The sequence below is a fragment of the Necator americanus genome, chromosome V, assembly GCF_031761385.1.
Source record: "Necator americanus strain Aroian chromosome V, whole genome shotgun sequence".
Classification (NCBI taxonomy): Eukaryota; Metazoa; Nematoda; class Chromadorea; order Rhabditida; family Ancylostomatidae; genus Necator; species Necator americanus.
The window spans coordinates 1,593,977-1,614,412 of NC_087375.1; the positions used below are offsets into that span (position 1 = coordinate 1,593,977).

A 20,436-nucleotide genomic window follows, 5' to 3' on the forward strand; every position below is an offset into this window, starting at 1 on the left:
ACGATACCTTAGATTTATTACGTATTACGAGCCAATTTAATTTTCATTAAAAATCCAGAACGTTATTCGCAACGATCATCAACCATGCAAATGAATAACAAAAAAAAGGAATCACATATCGGGATGCACATATTCCTCAAGACTAAAGGCGACCGATCCACTAGAAAATCTAAATACATACAAGAGAGGAAGAAACAATTTGAAAAAAAAAAATTAACGCAAAAAGGCAGTACGCGGACTCATAAAGGAAGAATAAGATAACGTAGTAAAAAAAAAAACACATTTTAGGGCTTCCATGAGACGCTGCCCTATATGAAAATTACAACCAACTTACTTTCCAGTGAAAATAAAAGCATTCGAAGACGCGTGAACACATGAAAGCGTGCACCAAAAAGCACTGGTAATACCTAGAACATCAAATATTCCTAAAACGTAACTAATAAGCACATGAAAAGGATGAGGAAAGTAAAGATTGCGAAGACAAACGAGTCAAATAGAAGATGCTTCAGCAGTTCAAAAGGAGAAGAAAAAAAAACAGCATGAAAGAACTAGTAAAAGAATCTGAAGGCTAACAAGCACAACTCATAATGGATCGAAAGATGGGGTAGAACATATGTAAAGTCAGCTCATCGTAAAGTAGCTACGGCTTTATATAACGCTGATATATACTAAGTATCCACCGAGAGATAGTGAACGGAGAGGAAGACGACACTTGGATGATCACATATGAGTGAAAAGGGACTCGATATATAGGCATTGGCTCAAGTTAAACTGTGCCATTTATCACAGATATCGAGAATCAAAATTATGCATTTCATGAATATAAGAAGAAAAAAAAATTATATGAACGTTTTTCCTTGCTTAAACCATCGAAGGGGACTAAGACCACATATATTACGAAGAGATCGTAGCGATGAAAGACGACGTTCTGGGCAGTGATGATGTAGTTTTTGGGGGGTACACGTTCAACACCAATGATCACAACATATTCGGCGTGTCTGACCCTGTAGGGGTGGCAGAGTCGTAGACTGTATCATTATCACGCACTTCCGTCTGCAAACGGCACTGATGTTCGAGTGTGCCGGCCCCGCAATCACAAAAGAATCTGGAAAGGATATCAAATGTTGAAAATATTGAAAAGATGCGACGAAAAAAATTAAAATCTCATCAATGTATGTCGTTCTTTGTCATAAGCTGTACGCACAGAATACGACTGACGAAACTATTCAAAATCCTTAAAAATGTTTGTTACTGTACTTACCGATCGTGCCTAACAAACTCGACTGTGTGACCGCGATGACAATTTTTGATGCAGTTGATACAGATTGCGTTGCGATCAGTTGTGTTGCAGCTCACACATCTAAATTTTAAAAAGTAAAGCAAGGAACGAACGAAATTTTTTCAAAAAACAACAAACCTGTAGAAATCGTGCATTGGGAAGGATGTGCAGCTGCTAATCTTGAACAGACATTGCCCTCGTCCAACAGCTCTTTCCACTGCATTATGATTATCGTAGATTTTGTTGTCACGAAGTATAGGCTTAACATCAGTAGCAAGGCACAAACCTGAAAAATAAGAAGAAAAGATATGTACGATACACATGAATAAGATTTCAGAAAAGAAAAAAAAAGTATAAGGAAATTCGTAAGTGTCTACAATACCGACCGCCGAATTTGTTATGAAAGAGTTGATTCGCCTCAAGCGTTGCAGATGCTCCATTCGTGATCTCGACACCAGCTGCTTTTCCTTCGAAAATTCGATTACGTCGAAGTGTCGGATTCGATTCGGTCGATATTAGCACTCCAGCTTGAGCGTTACGATAAATGTCGTTGTCTTCAAGAAGCCCTAAACATGGATTAGCGATAGAAGAGAGCCGACAGGTGATTTTCAACTGTGCGCAACAGCTGATCTCCTTTTTTTTGTTAACCTAACCTATTTCGGAACGTACAACTTTAATTTCAGTCGTGTCCTATGCACCTGTTCTGTACCATTTGTTAGTCAATCAATCATATGCTTGCGTATTAGCGTGGAAACGTTTTACGCGGCCTCAGAAAAACCAATAAAGAAAGTCAGAAATAAAAGAAATGTCTGGGAAAATGGGTTCCAGAAGAATAGGATTAAAAGCTGAGAAAAAAAAATCCTCCAAAATCTAAAATATTAAAGACCGAGAATAAGTTGCACATTCCTCCAAAGTTGTATTTAACTAGTTCGCACAGAAGATATCTCTGAATTCCATTTTTGCATGCGAGTGTTTCCACTCTGTGAGAAACAACCATACATAACCATATACTTACCCCTTCCATTATTGAAAATGCACACTCCACCATCCCGACCGTCATAAATTTTATTTCTACGAAGCGTAGGATGACTGTCGGTTTTAATCCAAACACCAGCCATAGCATTATCAAAAATTTCATTGTCTGAAAACAAACAGCGTTTCCAAAAGAAAGCATGGAACAAAAGAGATGTAAGGAGACTGAAAATACCTTCAAGCATTCCCAAACCACCGTTGTAGACCAACACACCACCATTTTGGCCTCCCCAAATCCTGTTTCTCGTTATCTTTGGATTAGAACCCGTCCTGATAAGAAAAAAAAATGAAGTGATAGGAATGTGACAATGGGGAGACCGATTATTCTCTTCTTACCTTATCTGAACACCTGAGTAGAGATGATTGAATATGTCATTCTCCTCCAAAAGTCCATGTCCATTATCGTAGAAATAAACTCCAACCTAAACAAGATATCGATCACATGTTCTTGAAATCAAACAAAGTAAAAATGCATTTAAAACTGACCTGCTTCCCAGAATGTATCCTATTCTTTCTGAGAATTGGCGAAGATCCGGTAGTAACCCAAATCCCAGCAAGAGTATTACCATAAACCTCATTCTCTTCGATTAGGCCCTTCCCTTTCTCATGCTAAAGTTAAAGTAATGAAAACTAGGAATTAATCTCCAGAAATAGATACAAAAAGTGTAGCTGATAAGACCCACCACGTAGATTCCACCATGAAGTCCATCATGAATTTTGTTGAGTCGAACAATGGGATCGCTGCATGTTCTGATTTGAATTCCTGCCAAAGCGTTCCCGTAGATGTTGTTTTGTTCTATCAAACCTCTTCCTGTGATGTGAATTGTTGGATATTCAATACTTAGGTGGACGAATTGAGGAACAGAGGTTTTCTCACCGTCGCCAAATATGTATACACCTCCTTGTTGACCAGCATAAATCTCATTTTTTCGAATAGTAGGATCAGAACTGCCTGTGATCCAAATTCCGGCAAAGGCATTCGAATAGATCCTATTTTCCATAAATCGCCCACGTCCTAGAAATAAACAAAGAAATTTGGTAAAGAGTAGCAACAATTGCAAGAGAGTTCACTGCTAGCAAAAAAAAACATACGGCTTATGCCAACAATTTCCTGGAAGAATCCTCTATTCACTCCTTTATTCAGTCTTATTCTGTTTCAAAAATGTTTCTAATGAATCACCTTTTTCGTGGATGTAGATACCGCCAGTGAGGCCGTGGTGAACTTCACATCGTACTACAGTAGGATTCGCATTATTTTTAACTTCAATTCCCGAGATTCGGTTTGAATGTATATTACACTTCTCGAAATAACCCATTCCATACCTGCGAAACACAAGGAATTTATTTAAGAAAAAATAGAACATTTTCACTTCCGACATGTGGAAAACTCACTCGAAAGTAAACACGCCCACATCTTTCCCGTGATGAATGTGACAGCGCCTGAAGAATGGATTCGCTTGGTTTTTCACCCATACTCCAGCAAGGGAGTTCCTAGCGATCTCACAATCTTCGAATTGACCCTAGAAGAAGCAGAGGAGAATTTTTCGAGGATAATTTCACGAATACACAAGTTCGAAAATAATTATTTTAAAAAAACATAACAAACAAATTGTAGTAGTCACCTGTGCTCCATCCGTGATGTAAATTCCAACATTTTCGCAATCGGTGATAGTACAATGTCGCACCTGGAAGAACAATCCGATTCAACTCAATACTAGCAGATCTGACCAAAAAGGAATCGTAACACTTGCTGCCTCTGTCCCAACCTTTGGATTAGCCGCAGTTCTTTTAACACAGACAGCTGCTCCAACAGAAGAAGTCGAATTAATGTGGCAGCGGTCGATTACTGGCGAAGCTTCTTCTGTGACCTTAAATTCCCCACATATGAGATAAACAATGAACAAACAATGCTGAAGCACAGAACTCGAACACATAGCACGATAAACTGAATAACGAGGACATACTTGAAGTGCATAGTGCTGCTGGTGTGGTACAGCCGAAGGCGCTTTATCAGGATTAAATCGCAGTGTTAAATAGCCTACATAGGCACCCGTTGAGCCTTCCACTAGAGTTACTGTCGTGTCATCACGCTGTTCAATAACGACCGCTTTGTTGATGGGGCATTGAGAACCTGCAAAAGACAAAGAACTAGTAATTGTCAGAAATTTTCAGGTACTATAATAATTAATGTAGAAATTTGCTCCAAAACCGCCAATTCTTTCTTTAGGCATTAATCTACGGAAAACTAAAAATAGACACAGTAATAGTTCCAGAAATATTCCATAGAATTACAAGAGTTTACAAAACCCGTCGCATGAAGAAGTAACTTTCCGAAAGTGAATAGAAGATTCTCCTTCAGAAAAATGTAGCTCTACGAAAGCAGAACAAGAGAGCGAATCCTGATATCTAGGACAAAAATCACGGATGGGAGAAAGTTCAGATTTAACTGACAGTCACCAAGGTCAAGCGGTTCCGAAACGCGAGCAGAATGCAAACAAGACCTTGACATCATTCGAACGACACATGCATAAATAATAAGAACGAAAGCCATTTTCAAGAGTTATAGAACATTGCAAAACTCAAAATTCAGCCCATATAATAATTTTACTGGTGAAAGGACTCATTAAAATCGTTTGATGAATCCTTTGACTCGAATCACTCATTTGAACAAGGTAAAATCACTAAGCCAATTCTTTAGCTAAAGCTATAGAAAAACATAGAAAACCTAAGTCCAACAGGTAAATAGACACTTAAATTTCAATTTAAAAAACCACTGCTGTAATCGAAAAAGTGGTTTTTAAAACGCGAGTTATCAAATTCTGAAGACTCCAATTGATTTAAAACATAAATAAACGATATAAGAACTTTTTTGACCCATTGAAAACTTTTTGACACAAGCGCCACATCTGACGACGAGCGCGAAAAAAATGTATCCGCATCTCGTTGATTGTCCGCATGCACGTGTGCCTGCTTTCGCATACGTGGCACGTTGTTAGGTATTTTGTAGGGGAATCTGGAGCAACAAAGCCATTCTTTTGTGGCGAATAAGAGGAAATTAAGCACTCATGCTCGTAACCTCTAACCCTATCTATTCGGGAAAAGATCCCAAAACAATCGATTTAGTGGTGCCGCTGCCGCTAACTCAGCAATGGAGGAGGACAAACGTACTAGTTTAGGACGGCTGGAAACGTGATAAGTTCCATGGCACATTTGAAAATTTCAAAAAATGAGAAAATGTTACAACAAGTGAAGAGAAACATGTATCGAGGTATAGGGGAGGAAAAGAGGAAATGTTCTGACCATCCATTTTCGATAAATTCCTCAAAAACTTCCACAGAGGTTGAAGTTGATTCATACGATGACTAACAGAATCGACTGTTTGAAACGATAAACGCTCAGAATTTCACGTGCTTCAGACAGGATCCTATTACTACTCAATCAGCCCGATCAATCGATCACCAACGAATCATTCGAGGAATCAACACCTCAAAAACAATGTCTTAGAGAATTTTTGAAAAGTCGACTTTCGAAACTTGTTCTTCGAGCACATTCAAGGAGCCGAACTCCCAAAAATATCCGAAAAAAGCAGTTCATTGGCCTAACCTTGTAATAATTAACAACTGTGGAAAGTAGCTTCCCTTCAAAAATGCTACCTTTAGGTGGGGGGGACGTTTATGACCGCGACTGCAATCACTCGTTCCAATCTAATACATTCCGAAACTCCTTTCGCAGATGAAAATTCCGGACCACCCGGCAATAACGAGAAATAGGATCGAAAACAAGAATAAAAACGAGATTCTCTTTCGCAAACATAGATAAGAATGAATACGACAAAAAGATAAATATTCTGCTTAGTTAATTTAACATTTTCTACTTAGTTAATCTTAATATTCTCTGCGAATAAGAAGAGTACTGGTCCTATGTACACGACTTATGACGTAGCCTAAATGTGGTAAAAAAAGAAGTAAAAAACAACAAAAAACAAAAAAAAAGAACGCTATCTGTATAAGTGTGAATACGAAAACAGAAAGGTATGACCGTGAGTGAAGCGCGCTTTAGCAGAATCTTAGGAAAAAATGAGTGCTTTGCTTCACCGGCACATGCTAAAAGATGCTGTAACAAATAATTTTACTATTCTTTCTAGCAACCTAGCATCCCTTTGAATGGTAGAGGAAATTAAAGCAATGAATGCTTTTTAAAGTGGAGATTCACCTCGAAAGAAGGTCGGCGTTTCCACTAAGCTGCACTAATGTCTGTATTATTCTGATTTTTAGTCGAGATACACTAAATAAAAGACATGAAAGTAATTTTCTATGGGCATGACAATCCCCCTGCTATTTCTGCTCGCAAATCCGGTACACTTAGGAGCTTGTAGAAGTGGAAAAGCGGCATCCTTCGCTTCAAGATATCAACTTTTGTGAGAAAAATCGTTCCATCTATTAAAAATGAACTGAATTCAAAGTAAGATAGTCCAAAACTAAAACTAAGCGGTACCTGTTAAGAAGCCAGCTTATTAATATATATATATATATATATATATATATATATATATATATATATATATATATATATATATATATATATATATATATATATATATATATATATATATCCGCGACCCAGTTTCTTAGAACTTCAACTATTTTAGAGGCACTTTAGTGTTTGCTTTCAATGAACAGTTCCAAACTAGCATGTGGAGCCATGTTGTCGGTATCTTTCCCCAGCCCACATTATTAGCTTCGGTTCCCCCAGAGATAGGCGATTCGCGTTTATTTTATTCATCGTTTAAGGAAAGACAGAGGAAGAAATCACCTCAGAAAAAGTCCAATTTCCTGAAACTGCTCAGTGCCATGTTCAGTTCATGGTTACTAGTCTTTCGAACACCCATATGTTTATTTCCGTAAAAAGAAGAATATCACTGGGACATCCATTTTGCCCGCAAATTTCTATTAGAAATAGCCTAGTTTATTCAGCTAAAACTTGAAACTTAGTCCTGAAAAGTGGAAGACCAACGAGTCCATAGAACACTGGTCTTGGTTCGGTTTTCCATATAAAAGGACGTGGTTGTTGTTGATGTTCTTAGTTTTGAAAAACAATTACCTAGATACTTAATGTGAGCCGTTATCTCATGTTCTGAGCTCGGCATAAATCTCTACGGCAGGACAACAGCTTGTGGCTCGCCTCTATTCGGGTGTTTTCATCTACATTAGACAAAAACAAAAAAAACACCCAAGAATCATGTTGTATTATAAAAGATGCAATAGCAGCACACATCTCAATAAAGGAGCAAATCAATTCTATTTCCATTTTGAGGAAATAGTAATGTTGGAATTTGTGTGACTGATGACCATATTAACGGGAAAGAGCCGGAAAGTAAGGCGCTTCAAAAAGATTTTGTCTAGAAAGAAAGAAAAAAAAACTCGCAGACACAATCACAGAAAATAAAGACTAAGGTTCCAAAACACAAGAACTTTCATACTATAACAGGAATGTTGGAATACACGAAGAAATGATAGGTCAGTGTCCTAATTGAAAGAAACCATCAAGAAGGTGAGACTGTGGGTGCTTTGGCAGAATGCTTTCAAGCGCCCTAACATACAGTGCACAGTACGCCTAAAAGAATCGGCGCAAGAGGTGCACAGCCTTGAATGTGAAACTAAGGCTGCCCGCGCGGCTGTGAACTCTACGGGCAGCCTAAATCTGTGGTCCACCGACGTAGGACTCGACTGGTCAAAGAGCTGTTCGCGAACTTTTCGTTTGAACTCAATTTGAAACTGACTAGCCGATCACATTTCCAATAATTTAGCGCGGCAGCACTTTTGAACTCACCCCAATAAGCGAGGAACATACGTATTCATCAGTTGCGTTGACTATATAATTTAAAAAAAATAAAGCCAAACATGACATGAAAATAACCGACTCTATCCTAGACTATCAATTCAACAATACTGTTGGAGTTCATGTATCCTCTGAGACCTAAGTCCCCAACTTTGTCTACAGAAATAATGACGCAAGTGAATTCCTACGCGACGTGCGGATTGAGGACGACAAGAATAGAAATGTGCAAACATTCGCTATTTACGCACAAAGAGGCTCGAAACCGCAACAACGCATTAAATCATGTACGAAGGCTTTTTTGCATTAATATCGTCATACACATCCCAAAACTCTACAAATAGTTTGAGTGCGGAAAAATAAAAATAAAAAGAAGATCATGCAACACATACTTGCACCGATGATTTGCACTGAGCAACTGATGAGTATCGGTTCTGGGAAATAATGACCAGTATGCAAGAGAATAAGCTTCTCACGTTCTGGTTCAGCATCGAGAAATCTAAGGAAATTTAAGGGTATGTTAAACATTGGAATTATTCAAGTGAATACCAAAACTGACTGAAGTGCTTGCATAAGCGTTTCAAAATGAGGAATGCTTCGTCCAATGTGACCCTCATAAATGTGAGAGCACCGTGGTCGAACATGGACACCATGACGCTAAATTCGAACGGAAATAAGGACGATTAAGGAATGCTAGGAGAAGATCAGATGAAAAAAAGCTCACCAACTGCCGGAAGCTTTCTTTCCATGGGTTCAGAGTGTCACGCCACCTATGCGGCTCACGAAGTTCAAATTTACCGTGTGTAGGATGATACAAAGGTACAGCGTACTCGAAGGCTCCTTGATACAATGTTTTCCTGAGAGAAAAACATTAGAATTATCGGTAACAGCAGGAGACCCAGAAAATATGAAGGCTACGACTGACCACAAATTGGCGTTATTTGATATCCGATAAAACCTTCCAGAAACACCAGCACAACGAGCCAAATCAGCTTCGTATAGATTCGAGAATATCTTCAAGTTCTTGTTTTATGAGAATGAAATAAAATGAAGTAGAAAAAGTGATGATCCTAACCTTTAGAACGATTTCATCAGGCAAACGATCAACATAGCAAGCACCATTAGGAGGAGGTTCTAGATGGTCTGGCGCTATGTTACTGAAACAAATTTGACTATTTATCAGTAACTATGTTAAACTTTTCACTATAATCCAGTCCTTTAGTATTATTCTACATTCTCAAATCTCGCTCATTCACAACTCACTTTTTCCGCGCTTCTCCCGGTGACTCAGGTTTGAATCTCTTGCATGGTTGCACGGTCTGAAAGAAAATATAGCATTTAAATAAAACGACAGAAGAACAGCTCATCAGTATGAATTGTTCGAAACCAAAACAGCGCACAGAATAAAACGCGGAGGTGTCTGAAACGCAAAAAGCCATAGTTGAATACGAATGTTAGGATACCGCATTCTTACAACTAACTCATTTCCACATCATTTCAAAGAACTACTTCAGCAGACTCGTTGTATGTTTTTAATGGCACATGGCTAACATTTCCACAGGTTTCCCCAACCTTGCAAGAATCGACGTCGGAAATTCCGATATTTCGCGATCAGTATTTCCCAACTTCATTAATAGTCTGTTTTCTCTTGTTTTAGCATTCAGAATAGTGATTTGAAACAGATTTTCTTAGAGCATCCCTCAAAAGGCTCCTGGATAAGCAAATTTGAATAATTGTATTTCGAAAAGTCATTAGGACTATATGAAAAAAATATGAGTTGTTAGGCGCTTTAAATGAAAGAGATCTTCGAACTGAGTAATCGTAATTAAACCGTAAATTGCTATGATGCACGATAGCATATAGATCAATTACTAATAGTTTGTTTTCCCTTGCACTAGCATTGAGAATGGTGGTAGCCATTTGACTATAAGACTATATTCGACGAATAAAATGGCTAATCAATTTGATTTTTTAATTTTTAATTTTTGGTTCGGTACTGGTTAAACCGAGTTCAACTTCCATTTGCAAGAGTATGACACGAATAATCTGTCCTTCTATCCGCACTTTAAGCATGGTTTAAAGAACTGTTTCGCGCAACAGCTCTTTAGGTCATGTTTACCCCGTAATGTTTGTGGAATATTCAGCTTTTATAGCCTTTTTAAACTCATTTTGAAGATGGAAATTAACAGTTTTCCTAGAAAACTCTGAAGAGAAATCGCAAAAAAAAATGAAGTGAAATGAAGAAATGGTACTCCTATATGCAGTTCTCAGTGATGAAACATCTGCAGAAATCTGAGCTAAACTGTGATGGATCCTTATTTTAGCTGTCCTTGATATTAAAGGCCGACAACTAACTAGAATTTTTTCGACTTCAACGAATTACTCAAGAGTGGTTGAAAAAAAATACCTCGTCAGCAGTGGCTGCGAGACTGCTTGTAGCGCAACCCTCCTCGTCTTTTTGTTGTATGGATCGACGTCTCCGTAATGCGTACCTAGAGCTAAAAAGGATACTGATAATGGTTGAACATGACCAAAACACTAAAGCATCTCAGATATCTATGTTCTCCAAAAACATGGTGACGCATATAAATGCGAATAGTTAATAAAGAAAATTAAAGTCTGAATGAAAAACTAGAACTATTGGCGACGAAAAATGCACCGAATAGAAGAAAAAACCTAGAAGTGGAACTCTACTAACCTTCGCAAACACATACCACCACCTTCTTGTTGTGAAGGTGTCGCGGCGCGACCGACGCACTCATCGGCGGGCGATAATCCATCGGCCATTTGCGACGGTGGCGACGAACGCGACTCGCGACCAGCAAATGATAGCGTCTGTGACTCTGAAGTGACAATAGACAAGCCGTTTCTCAGTTGCTGTCGTCGTCCGTTCTTCAGATCGCTCGTACTTAGCGGATTCCCGCGCTGACGCAACACTAAATAGAAGTTATCAGTAATCATTACCAAAGTGAAGCAACCGGAACTAAATCGAGCATCATACGGAAGGATAAGCTATGAAATGAAGACAAAAAATGTAAGAAGAAAAAGAAGAATGTGAACTATCAGATAGAAAATTTGAATGCAATCAATGAGGAGTTTCAAGATTTTTGCGCAGTCGATACAAGCTCAAGCGAGATTTCGCCGACGGAAATAATGCAGCAGTCCCCAGCGTGACAACATTCCTGCAGCTGCGGTGCAGGCTAACACGGGGTGTCTGACGCTTGAGTTTGGATGCACCTAAGTCATCTTCCTAGCTCTTCTAGTGCTATCTAAGGATTCCCTGTTTTTGTAAACAAATACATTGTGAACATTAGCTAATCGTCACCTTACAGCAAAGCACTCAACTCATTAAATTGTTACTTCTTGCTGCAAAAAAAAAAAATAAGTTTTTAAAGAATTTAAACTAATAACAGCACATATACATAAATAGTGACATGTCGACACCTTAGCACGCTTCAAACACAGTTACAATACTTAGATGTCAGAGTGCCGTGGACGGTATCCACTCGACAATGTTCAACTCTTCGCATCTACGTTTCATGCCGGAAGTGAAAGAGAAATCGATCCTTGCACTCAGGCGCAACGGCGCAGGAACAAGCGAGAACACTGGACTAACATGCATCGCCTGCTGTCTGCTATAAAACGCTCCTTATGCACCTTAATATATTGGAAGCAATTGTAATAAACTATTCAATCATAAGTCATTCGTAATGTGAAACAACCACAAGTTTCTTTTCAAAAGAAAAAAGACATTGGATTATTAGATTTCCTTCCGGAATTTCAAACTCAAACTTCTGGTCCAAATTTTTACAAGTCGCGATTAAATTAATTTATTAATTAAACCAAGAAAAAAACTTAAATCACATTGAAAAAGAACCTAAACGAAATTCAGAAGACGTATTAACTTCTGAGCAAGAGATCCGGCGTAGGGGAATTTTGAACTTTGTTCACTGAGGTAATTCTCTTTCAAAAGGGTGCAATTACATGTCGCTGCACAAAAAGCTAAGTTCGTTTACTAAGAAAACTAGTTCGGCAGGCTTGTGATTTGTGCTAATAACGGTATGAATAAAATTTTCATAGATTTTCAGAGGCTTGACATCAGTGCAGAGAACAGTGAAATATTATCTCTAATGAGAATTGGAAGAAAAAAATAGTAGGTTTGCAGCTAGCACTTTCGACAGGACATCACTGGTCGCACTGCTGCGCATGATTCTTTTTCACCGGGGCACTCATTAGCGTACCGATGTTGTAGTTTCTTTTCAACTAACCAAAAATGTCTAATTACAAAAACGTTTCATAGAAATAAACAATGAAATCCAATAAACGTTGGAGTGATGTCCGCCAATGATGATTTACAGGAAGGCTACGTGAGGTGGAATAACGAGTCCATCGATTTGATTAAATAAAAGATTTGGGAAAACAGAAGCAGTATGCTAGAAATGCATTTCTCACTCAGTTACTACAAGGAACTGTAGCTTCCAAATCCTCTTATCTAGCCTTATCCAGTCTTTTTTTTTCTAACAAATCCATATAATTCGCATCAAGAGTCGTTGATATTGAAATGGAACAAGACACTATTCTGATGGTAACAATGGTGTCATATGACTGGAACAGTACACAACAAAGTTAGATTACTTTATCTCTTCTAATGTTACTTCAAAAATATGGAAATCCGTCTTTTATTCAACAGTTTCCCTCCCCCACAAAAGAAGGAAAGCTCTTTATTGATTTTAGAAAAAGTGGTTTCCACAACAAAACAGCCAACAACAAGCAAAAGGCGTGAGTAACGGTTACACAAGAACTGAATCATACGATCGACTATTCCTCCATGTTTGGTTAGTAATTTTTATTGTAAGAGAGATTGATTGAAAATCTTCATGGAACAAAACTTAACAGGAAGTCTTTAAGCCTTATCTGAACTAAGATACAAAAATTATTTCAATTGGTCGCGATGTCCAGGAACTGCGTTACGGGGTAACATGGAACAGATTATAAACAGCGACGATGCGATGGTTGCTGGGCGATCTCTTTCGGGCCACTGGACTTGGCAGCCTAAGAGGCTCATAATCGATTTTCTCTCATACTTAAGCCGTGCACCACAATCCATGCTCGGCGCTATCATGGATTTCAGCTCAGAAAAGCGTTTTCAAACGCTTAAGCATCGCCTATTCTCCATCTATGAGAAATGATAGAATAGAAAGTAAATCAAAGGGTTAACTCAAAAACAGTGCTTCGAAATCCAAAAGTTGTCGAGTTTCTGGTTGGTTCTGCATTCTTGTCCAAAACTAACAAGAACATGAACAAGAAATTTACTATAAGAAGTGAAGAGTAGATGGTTTATAAGGGAAAACCATCGGAGACGTTTGTTAATATTACAGACATCTCCTCTTCTTCACGAGTGAGTGATACAATAAAAGTATGAAAAATTTATGGAAAAAAAAATTGTCAAACTGAAAGATTGAAATCCCTTGCAAATTTCGTACAAGTCAAATTCATCTTGCAGGGACATTTGCAGAACACAAAGAAATATTCATTAGTATAAAATGTAGTCTGAAACAGCATGAAATACAAAAAAAAAAGTAAAAGTTGTGGGAGAAAAACGTAGAAAGCAAGGTGGCGACGATTAATACAGGACAATATGACATCTTGGCCTCAAATTCTTCAATCGACGGGCAAACTTCGTGACGGTCCGTGCGCGTGTGTGAGTGCGTGTCTGTGTGCGGGAGAGCGCCGCCGAATCTAGACCAAGTGGGGTTCGTCGATTGATCGATCGCAAAGCGACGAAACACGCCCGGATGGCCGCGATTTCGATCGATACACGATTGTAGAAGAGTCAACTCGGTGCTCAGTCACACTCATTCGGCCAATAGCTGCTAGCCATCCAATAATTATTGTAATAGTCATATGGCAGAATCAGCCATTCGAGTCTGACGAGTCATAAAGTAACGTTCTGAAGCAAGCAAACAAAACTTCCTACGAATACTCCTCTGGAGAAGTTCGCTTGAAATATTTTTAAAGTAAAATTTGCGATGATTAGACGGACTACGCAATTAATAATAATAGCGACTTCCTTCTGATTCCTACCAAAATATAAAAACAAAAATGAGCGAAAGAACGAAAAAGATACTTCGTTCATCAAATCGATGGAATTCATCAAGATCTGCCTACTAATGAACCATTAACGAGAAGCAAACGAAAAGTGGAACAATGGCTGATTGAGGAAGTAACACTGTTGTCAATATGAATACCATATAAATATTATGTCTGCGATTTTCATTAACATACAAATCAGCAATAGTTTCGTACGAGCATTAGTCGCCGTACATTATAATTTGTCAAAATGTGGTAAATGTGCTACATTTAGATTACGAACGAGGAATACCAAATGAGCGATGCATAAAGAACTAAACGCACGAATATTTGCATGACCTAGTGAGGAGGAGGAGTGTCGTTAATGAGCGCCGAGGCCAATGGCTCATCTGGGGTCACTCAATGAAAATATGTGGATTGACCCCGAAATATGATGACGTGATCTAGTGACACCTCCCGAAAACGATGATGATGTACGCAAGCATGAGGTTTCTAGTCTATGAGTACCATACATAAGGAGCTGGTTGATGAATGAGAACACCTCGTGACTGGAGACGCTGCTTGTTTGTAGCCAACCAGTAAACACCATGTTATGATTGTTTCAGATCTTAAGGAGTAAACTGAAACGATGACGTGTAGTTTTGAACTTCTGAAAAAGAGGAAAGGAACGCGGCGGATGCACTCGATATGACGGTGCCCGCGCACACGATGCAAACCTGGGAGATGGGGAACGAAAGCGTACCGAGAGAAGTAAATGTTCCAGTTATTCAATTAGGATAACCGATCCCGGGATTGGGACGACTTTATGAGGAGAGATTTTGACAACCATAATACAAGAAAAAATAGCAGAGACCCATTTCAAATATTATGTAATCAAATGAAAACGGGTAATTGAAAATTTACTTCTTCAAATTATGAAAGCATTCATTCGACTTGAACACCTAGATACGTTCAAAATGCCGCAAGCATCGCTGATGAGTGGAATAACCAACAGCAACCGCCTTGTCGTCAGAAACAAGGAAGTAAATTACGATAGCAGAGAGAGAGAGCCTAACACGCCTACTCCATCACACACACCACTTTCTCGAACCACAAAACAAGTCTGTAAAAGCTCTATCGTACATGGAGTAAAAGCTCAATCCAATCAATAAACATGTGCCAATGAATTTTATATTTAAGCCATTCTTTTCAATCTTCTTCAGAACCATAAGCAGAAGTAATTTGCAAGCATTTAAAAGAAACACATTTTTGGAAATCTTCTCTTCGTTTCTTGACTCATTTTCGATGATTTTATTATTTATTATTTCATTGGCTTTAAAAAGATGTGCACCAGAGTAGCTCAGTTGAATGAAATGATCGTGAACTTCTCCTCGTGGAAAGCTCTTGTCTTTCATTATCGTTACGTGTCAAATCCAAAATTCGCACCAAAAATGTCGTCTTCAACCAAATAAAAACTCCTCGTAGAAGCATGTAACCATACCTACATACTATACATATGTATATACTAGTCCGCTGTAAACCAATTTGTACTTAATCCGTATAATAAAACGTCATTCACGGAGGTCCATTTAAAAACAGAGTTACGGCCCTAACAAATGTGTTTGCTACAGCAACTCACCATGTACACTGGATTTTTCTGAACATGGAAGGATAGCTGAACCCGTTGCGGTTCGTCTTCGGCCCATCAAAAGGCGACGATTCGGAACTGCTAGCTCTGGCGAGGAAAATGCATAAAGAATACTGTTTAGAAAGAAGGGCGCATAGATTCGGAGCAGGAAGTGAACTAAGGATAGAAAGAACGAGGATGACATTTTTTTTTCCAGAAAAAAGCCAAGGAATTTCAAAAAGGATGTCTAACGAGGAAGGTCATCGTGCTATTATGCTCAGAGGATTAGCTTTCCTGGAAGGTTTATGGCGTGTAAGGTCAAGTGCTGAGGAGGATGTGGAACTGTTCGACGCTGTGCACCTACAAGCGCTGCGATAGCGGATACGTTGCACGAAACCGTAGTAGCATATATCATACACTGTCCGATACACGGGACACGATGACACAGAAACCCCGTGCGGATGCGCTCCCATATAATAGAACACTTTTCAGCCCTTATAGCGACGCTCATGACAATTACTGGCGATATATTACTGTAAAATGCTAATGAAGAGTTATTGGAAAGCTTAGATGGAAAAATGGTAGAAGTTTCCTCTTCGCAGCCAACACACAGAATTCATATTGTACTGAACATGTCCATGCGTCAGATTTGAGCGGACTATCGAATTTAAGGAAGTAAAACATCCTAAGACAAGTAAAATCTGCTTACTTAGTTGTACATCCCATACAGTGAGAACGCAGAGCTTATCTGATACTGATTACTCTCCGCTTATGTTGATAGTTTCGGAATCGATAGGCTTGCCACTTCCAGAAATTGTAAAAGTGCTGCTAATCGAAGGTGCAAGAGCCAATCAGTCCAAAAGATAAGAGTTACACTGCTTGTTTCATCTCAAAACTACAAGAGAAATTGAGAAGTTAAAAATTACAGTCGGATTAAAGTAACTTGAAGCCTACTGGGTGCTAAGGTAGTTGAAGGAGGCCTGTAGGCGGGACTCGGTGTTGAGATCCGTGAGGGCTCTTTGTTGGTAATTTCAGATGTAAAACAGATAAACAACATAACATTAGCGTATAGTGAGTCTTAAATATGATTGTAGTCTTTCCGTAATCCGAATTCTAGCGGATTTCCCATTTGAGCAGGCTTAGGATAGCTATCAGAAGCGGTTTTGGCCGACTTCGATTTTTTTTTTCTATGAAAACTCTTCAACGATTCAATTTTTATACTAGACTTTCTCAACTTCTGAGATAATCCGAGATGTAAGCTAGGAAAGCACGAGAACTAAGGAAAGCTGTTAAATAATCGGACTAGTCCTTTCCAACTGCATTTGTACGACCTCCGCTATAGCGTAAGCGGCTCTAAGCTCCTGAACGATCGAAGCATCATAATCGATACAGTGTTGCAATCGGGCTGCAGGGATGAGTGACGGTCCTACTTCGATCGCAACCGCTAATTCTACCATTTCGGGCGCAACGCCTATGCAAATGCACACAGCTTCGAGGTTTTTGACACGCCTGTACTACAGTACTAAAACATTCGAAATAAAGAGTTTAAAGGAAAATGGGGACATAATTGGCAGAACTAAAAACGGCATCCTCTGTTCAAAATTTGTATAATTGGACCCACCATAACAATTTAGAAGCTGAAACCAAATAACTTCGTCCAGGCACATGACATACTTGACCGCACCCAAAAGTCCTGGATCAAACCAAAAGTCAATCAAAGGTTCCTCACAGAACATGCCCACTGCTAGAAGAAAATCTCTAGTCAGACTACCATTTCCAGACGTTAGGATTAGTTATTTTCTATTCACAGTCGCTGTTTTGTTTTGTAGTAATATTTCAAAACTCTGTGTTTTTCTTTACCTTAGCGCCCCTACTGGTACTTGACAGTTATGTCCACTAGATATTCTGCCAACATGGACCTAAAATATACAAGGTTGTGTAAGTTTGCATTGAAGCAGTCGTGAAGTGCCCCGTGGATTTAAACATGACTGAGACACAATGGATAACAGCTTTAGGAACACAAATACGCAAAATACACAGAAAGAAATGTGGTAGACTGGAATAGTCCAAGCTTAAAGACAGTGAACAAACTGCCCTCCTCATCCCAGAACTTCGTTCTAGGTCATTTCGATTTTGGTGTTCATGTTTACAAAATACAGTCGAGGTAATCAGTTAATACAGTCGAGGAATCAGGGAAGGATGGTTTGGTGTCGTTAAAACTCCTAATTCCCCGTCACACTTCACAAAGATTGAATACAAATGGTAGTTGTTCGTCTATTGGACAAATAAATTAGCATATAATCCACTCCTTTTCTTATGGCTCACGCAAAACTAGCCAAGTGTGTTTCGTACGGAAGGAGAATAGCCCGACGATCCTGCAAGGAAGTGCCCAAGGTCAGGAGCTTTGCCATCTGTATTCTCTAAGAAGCACCACAATTTGGAAACATTACTTAAAGTTCTCTCCTTCTTTTCCAGTTCCTCGCTAACAGAATCATATGCTTATTTTCCCGGCCCTTCCGGTTCCAGTCGGTTTTGATATAATTTTGATGCTTGTAACATATTTTACAAGAATGCTGATTTAAGAAAGCAATACGTACCCACAAACTTTAAACATTCTAATCATAGTACTCAGTTGAATACTAAAAGAAGTTTGAGGAGCTTGAAAGCTGTTTGAGCATTCCTATAAAAACACTTTATCGTATACTGTGTCTTAATTTGGTATCTGGATCCTGGGCTTTAACTCTTTTACGGCTGCGTTCACACGACAGGTAGTAGTCAGCCTATCCTTGAAAGAAGTTCACAATAGTAGATCAACTGAATGAAATTGAGAAAAGGAAAACACAAAGAAATGACAAAATCGATATTAGTCATATGCGTATGTGCAACGCTTAGTGATGGCCACATTCGGTCGATACAAAAATCCCTTAGTGCACCATCTTCTGCCCTTAATCGTCCTACTGAACGGTAGAAATTATCGATCCCATATGAAGCACCTGGAGCAAATCCAAACGAATTTGTTAGAGAGCACATTTTGGAAGTAAAGTCTACAAAAAAAATGCTACTGCACTGCACTTCTACAGGACATCAATCGTACCTAGTGCCTGCCTCGATGCTGGAAAATTTGGTCTTCAGATATAAGCAGCATACAACAAAAAGACTGTCCTAGCGTGGACGAAAAAAGCTACGAAAACTTTAGGGCAACAGTTGTCTTCTCACAAAGCGGGACCAGATAGACCAAGGAGGAAAATCTGCAGAAACTGTAAAACGAGATTGTACGTAGCCATTGCAGAGGCAAACGACTTCATTTTCATGTGGGATGCTGAATTATATGAAAGTAAATGCAATATGAACATAACGTGGATGCAATACCCGTTATTTTAAAGGTGACAACCATAGTCCGGATGAGAAATATGACATAATGAGAATAAACCACGTACTTCACTATCTATTTTGTCAAATCCAATCACTTCTAAACAGAAACAAGCAGATAAACTCCATTACCGATCGATCGAACTTCATAAGGTGCTTCTACCAGATTTTTACGGAGATTCATCGACCTCAATGATCGCAAAGAGACGTGTCCTTGTAGACATTTGCAGTTTCGCATCACTTTGTGCTCATAGTTGCGTTCTTGTGCAACAGAGAACGGTCTGCTTGCACTAATACTATCTATCTACAGCACTATTAATAGATATTCAACCGAACCAAAGAGCGTGTCCGTCTTTTCATGGAGGGGAAGCATGTAAAGACGAGCTGTTCAAAAGAGACACACAAGAATAGAATGCGGCACAGTCATGGTGGAATTTTCACAGCTTGCATCCCACGAAATTACCGCACTCTGCTGCTAGGATAAAGCATCCCGAATTGCACTTTTAGCGATTAATTTGTGCACGGAACAATTGGAGACAAGTTTGTGGATTTCCCTACAACACTTGACTTATTAGTCTAATATAACTGCAGGAAAATAGACTGTTAGAGTAGAGGAGCGCCGACGTGCCCGAAATTTCAGAATCGATCAAAGTGCTCGCAGACCATTTCACCGACACAAAAACAATGCTAGACATCATTCTGATTAGCAAGCAGTGCACCAAGTTTCCAAGTGTTCCGATTTTTTGACTTGTTACCGTCACCAATCAATCAAGGATAGCTGTGCATAGGACCACCTTTAAGCAAAATGCCAGTTGTTCAAGAAGAGTCACTTATTCGTTGCTATTTTTGCACTTTTTTAACTTGCAAATCATGCAAATTTTAGTTTTTTTTATAGTTTATCCTCGCCATGTCATGTGATGAAGGATAGGAAAGCGGATGGGGTAGCGCTCATTGCGAGCTCTCTGTGACAAACGACACAAGGATGTCCTTGCACACTTTTTGCAGCACGCGTGTTCGTCGCGTAAATTTATGAATTCCCGCGACACCGAATGCTAGCAGTCACCATTCGCAGCCGCACGTCAAAAACAAAGACGTCGTTGAGTGACTCGAACTTCCTGTAAGTTCTCGCATCACGCCTGAAGAAAACTATAAAGTGTCTTTAGCTGCTTGGCTTGAACACGTGTTTCCTCGAGTCATTGTTACAGCGTTCTATATATGAAGAGCG

The 20,436-nt window shown here is 39.1% G+C and overlaps 1 protein-coding gene across 4 annotated transcripts; it reads right to left on the reverse strand.

The window, feature by feature from the left end:
* Positions 1-111: 111 nt before the first annotated feature.
* Positions 112-17,578, reverse strand: RB195_012650 (uncharacterized protein; the record flags this gene model as incomplete). Of its 4 annotated transcripts, none has more annotated exons than XM_064202119.1 (27): positions 112-169; positions 335-397; positions 1,004-1,105; positions 1,262-1,360; positions 1,418-1,565; positions 1,666-1,845; positions 2,295-2,420; positions 2,487-2,581; positions 2,648-2,733; positions 2,798-2,920; positions 2,995-3,122; positions 3,189-3,326; positions 3,492-3,634; positions 3,704-3,831; positions 3,934-3,996; positions 4,078-4,179; positions 4,276-4,442; positions 8,539-8,645; positions 8,706-8,803; positions 8,871-9,003; positions 9,072-9,160; positions 9,222-9,303; positions 9,410-9,465; positions 10,554-10,638; positions 10,845-11,082; positions 15,855-15,950; positions 17,464-17,578. In XM_064202119.1, the coding sequence occupies 27 exons, from the start codon at positions 17,576-17,578 to the stop codon at positions 112-114; spliced, it is 3,048 nt and encodes a 1,015-aa protein (XP_064057999.1). The 4 variants fall into 4 exon arrangements, with proteins under 4 accessions (XP_064057999.1, XP_064058000.1, XP_064058001.1 ...); XM_064202120.1 differs by having other exon boundaries at positions 10,554-10,644; XM_064202118.1 differs by lacking the exons at positions 112-169; positions 335-397 and having other exon boundaries at positions 979-1,105; positions 10,554-10,644.
* Between the last annotated feature and the right edge of the window lie 2,858 nt (positions 17,579-20,436).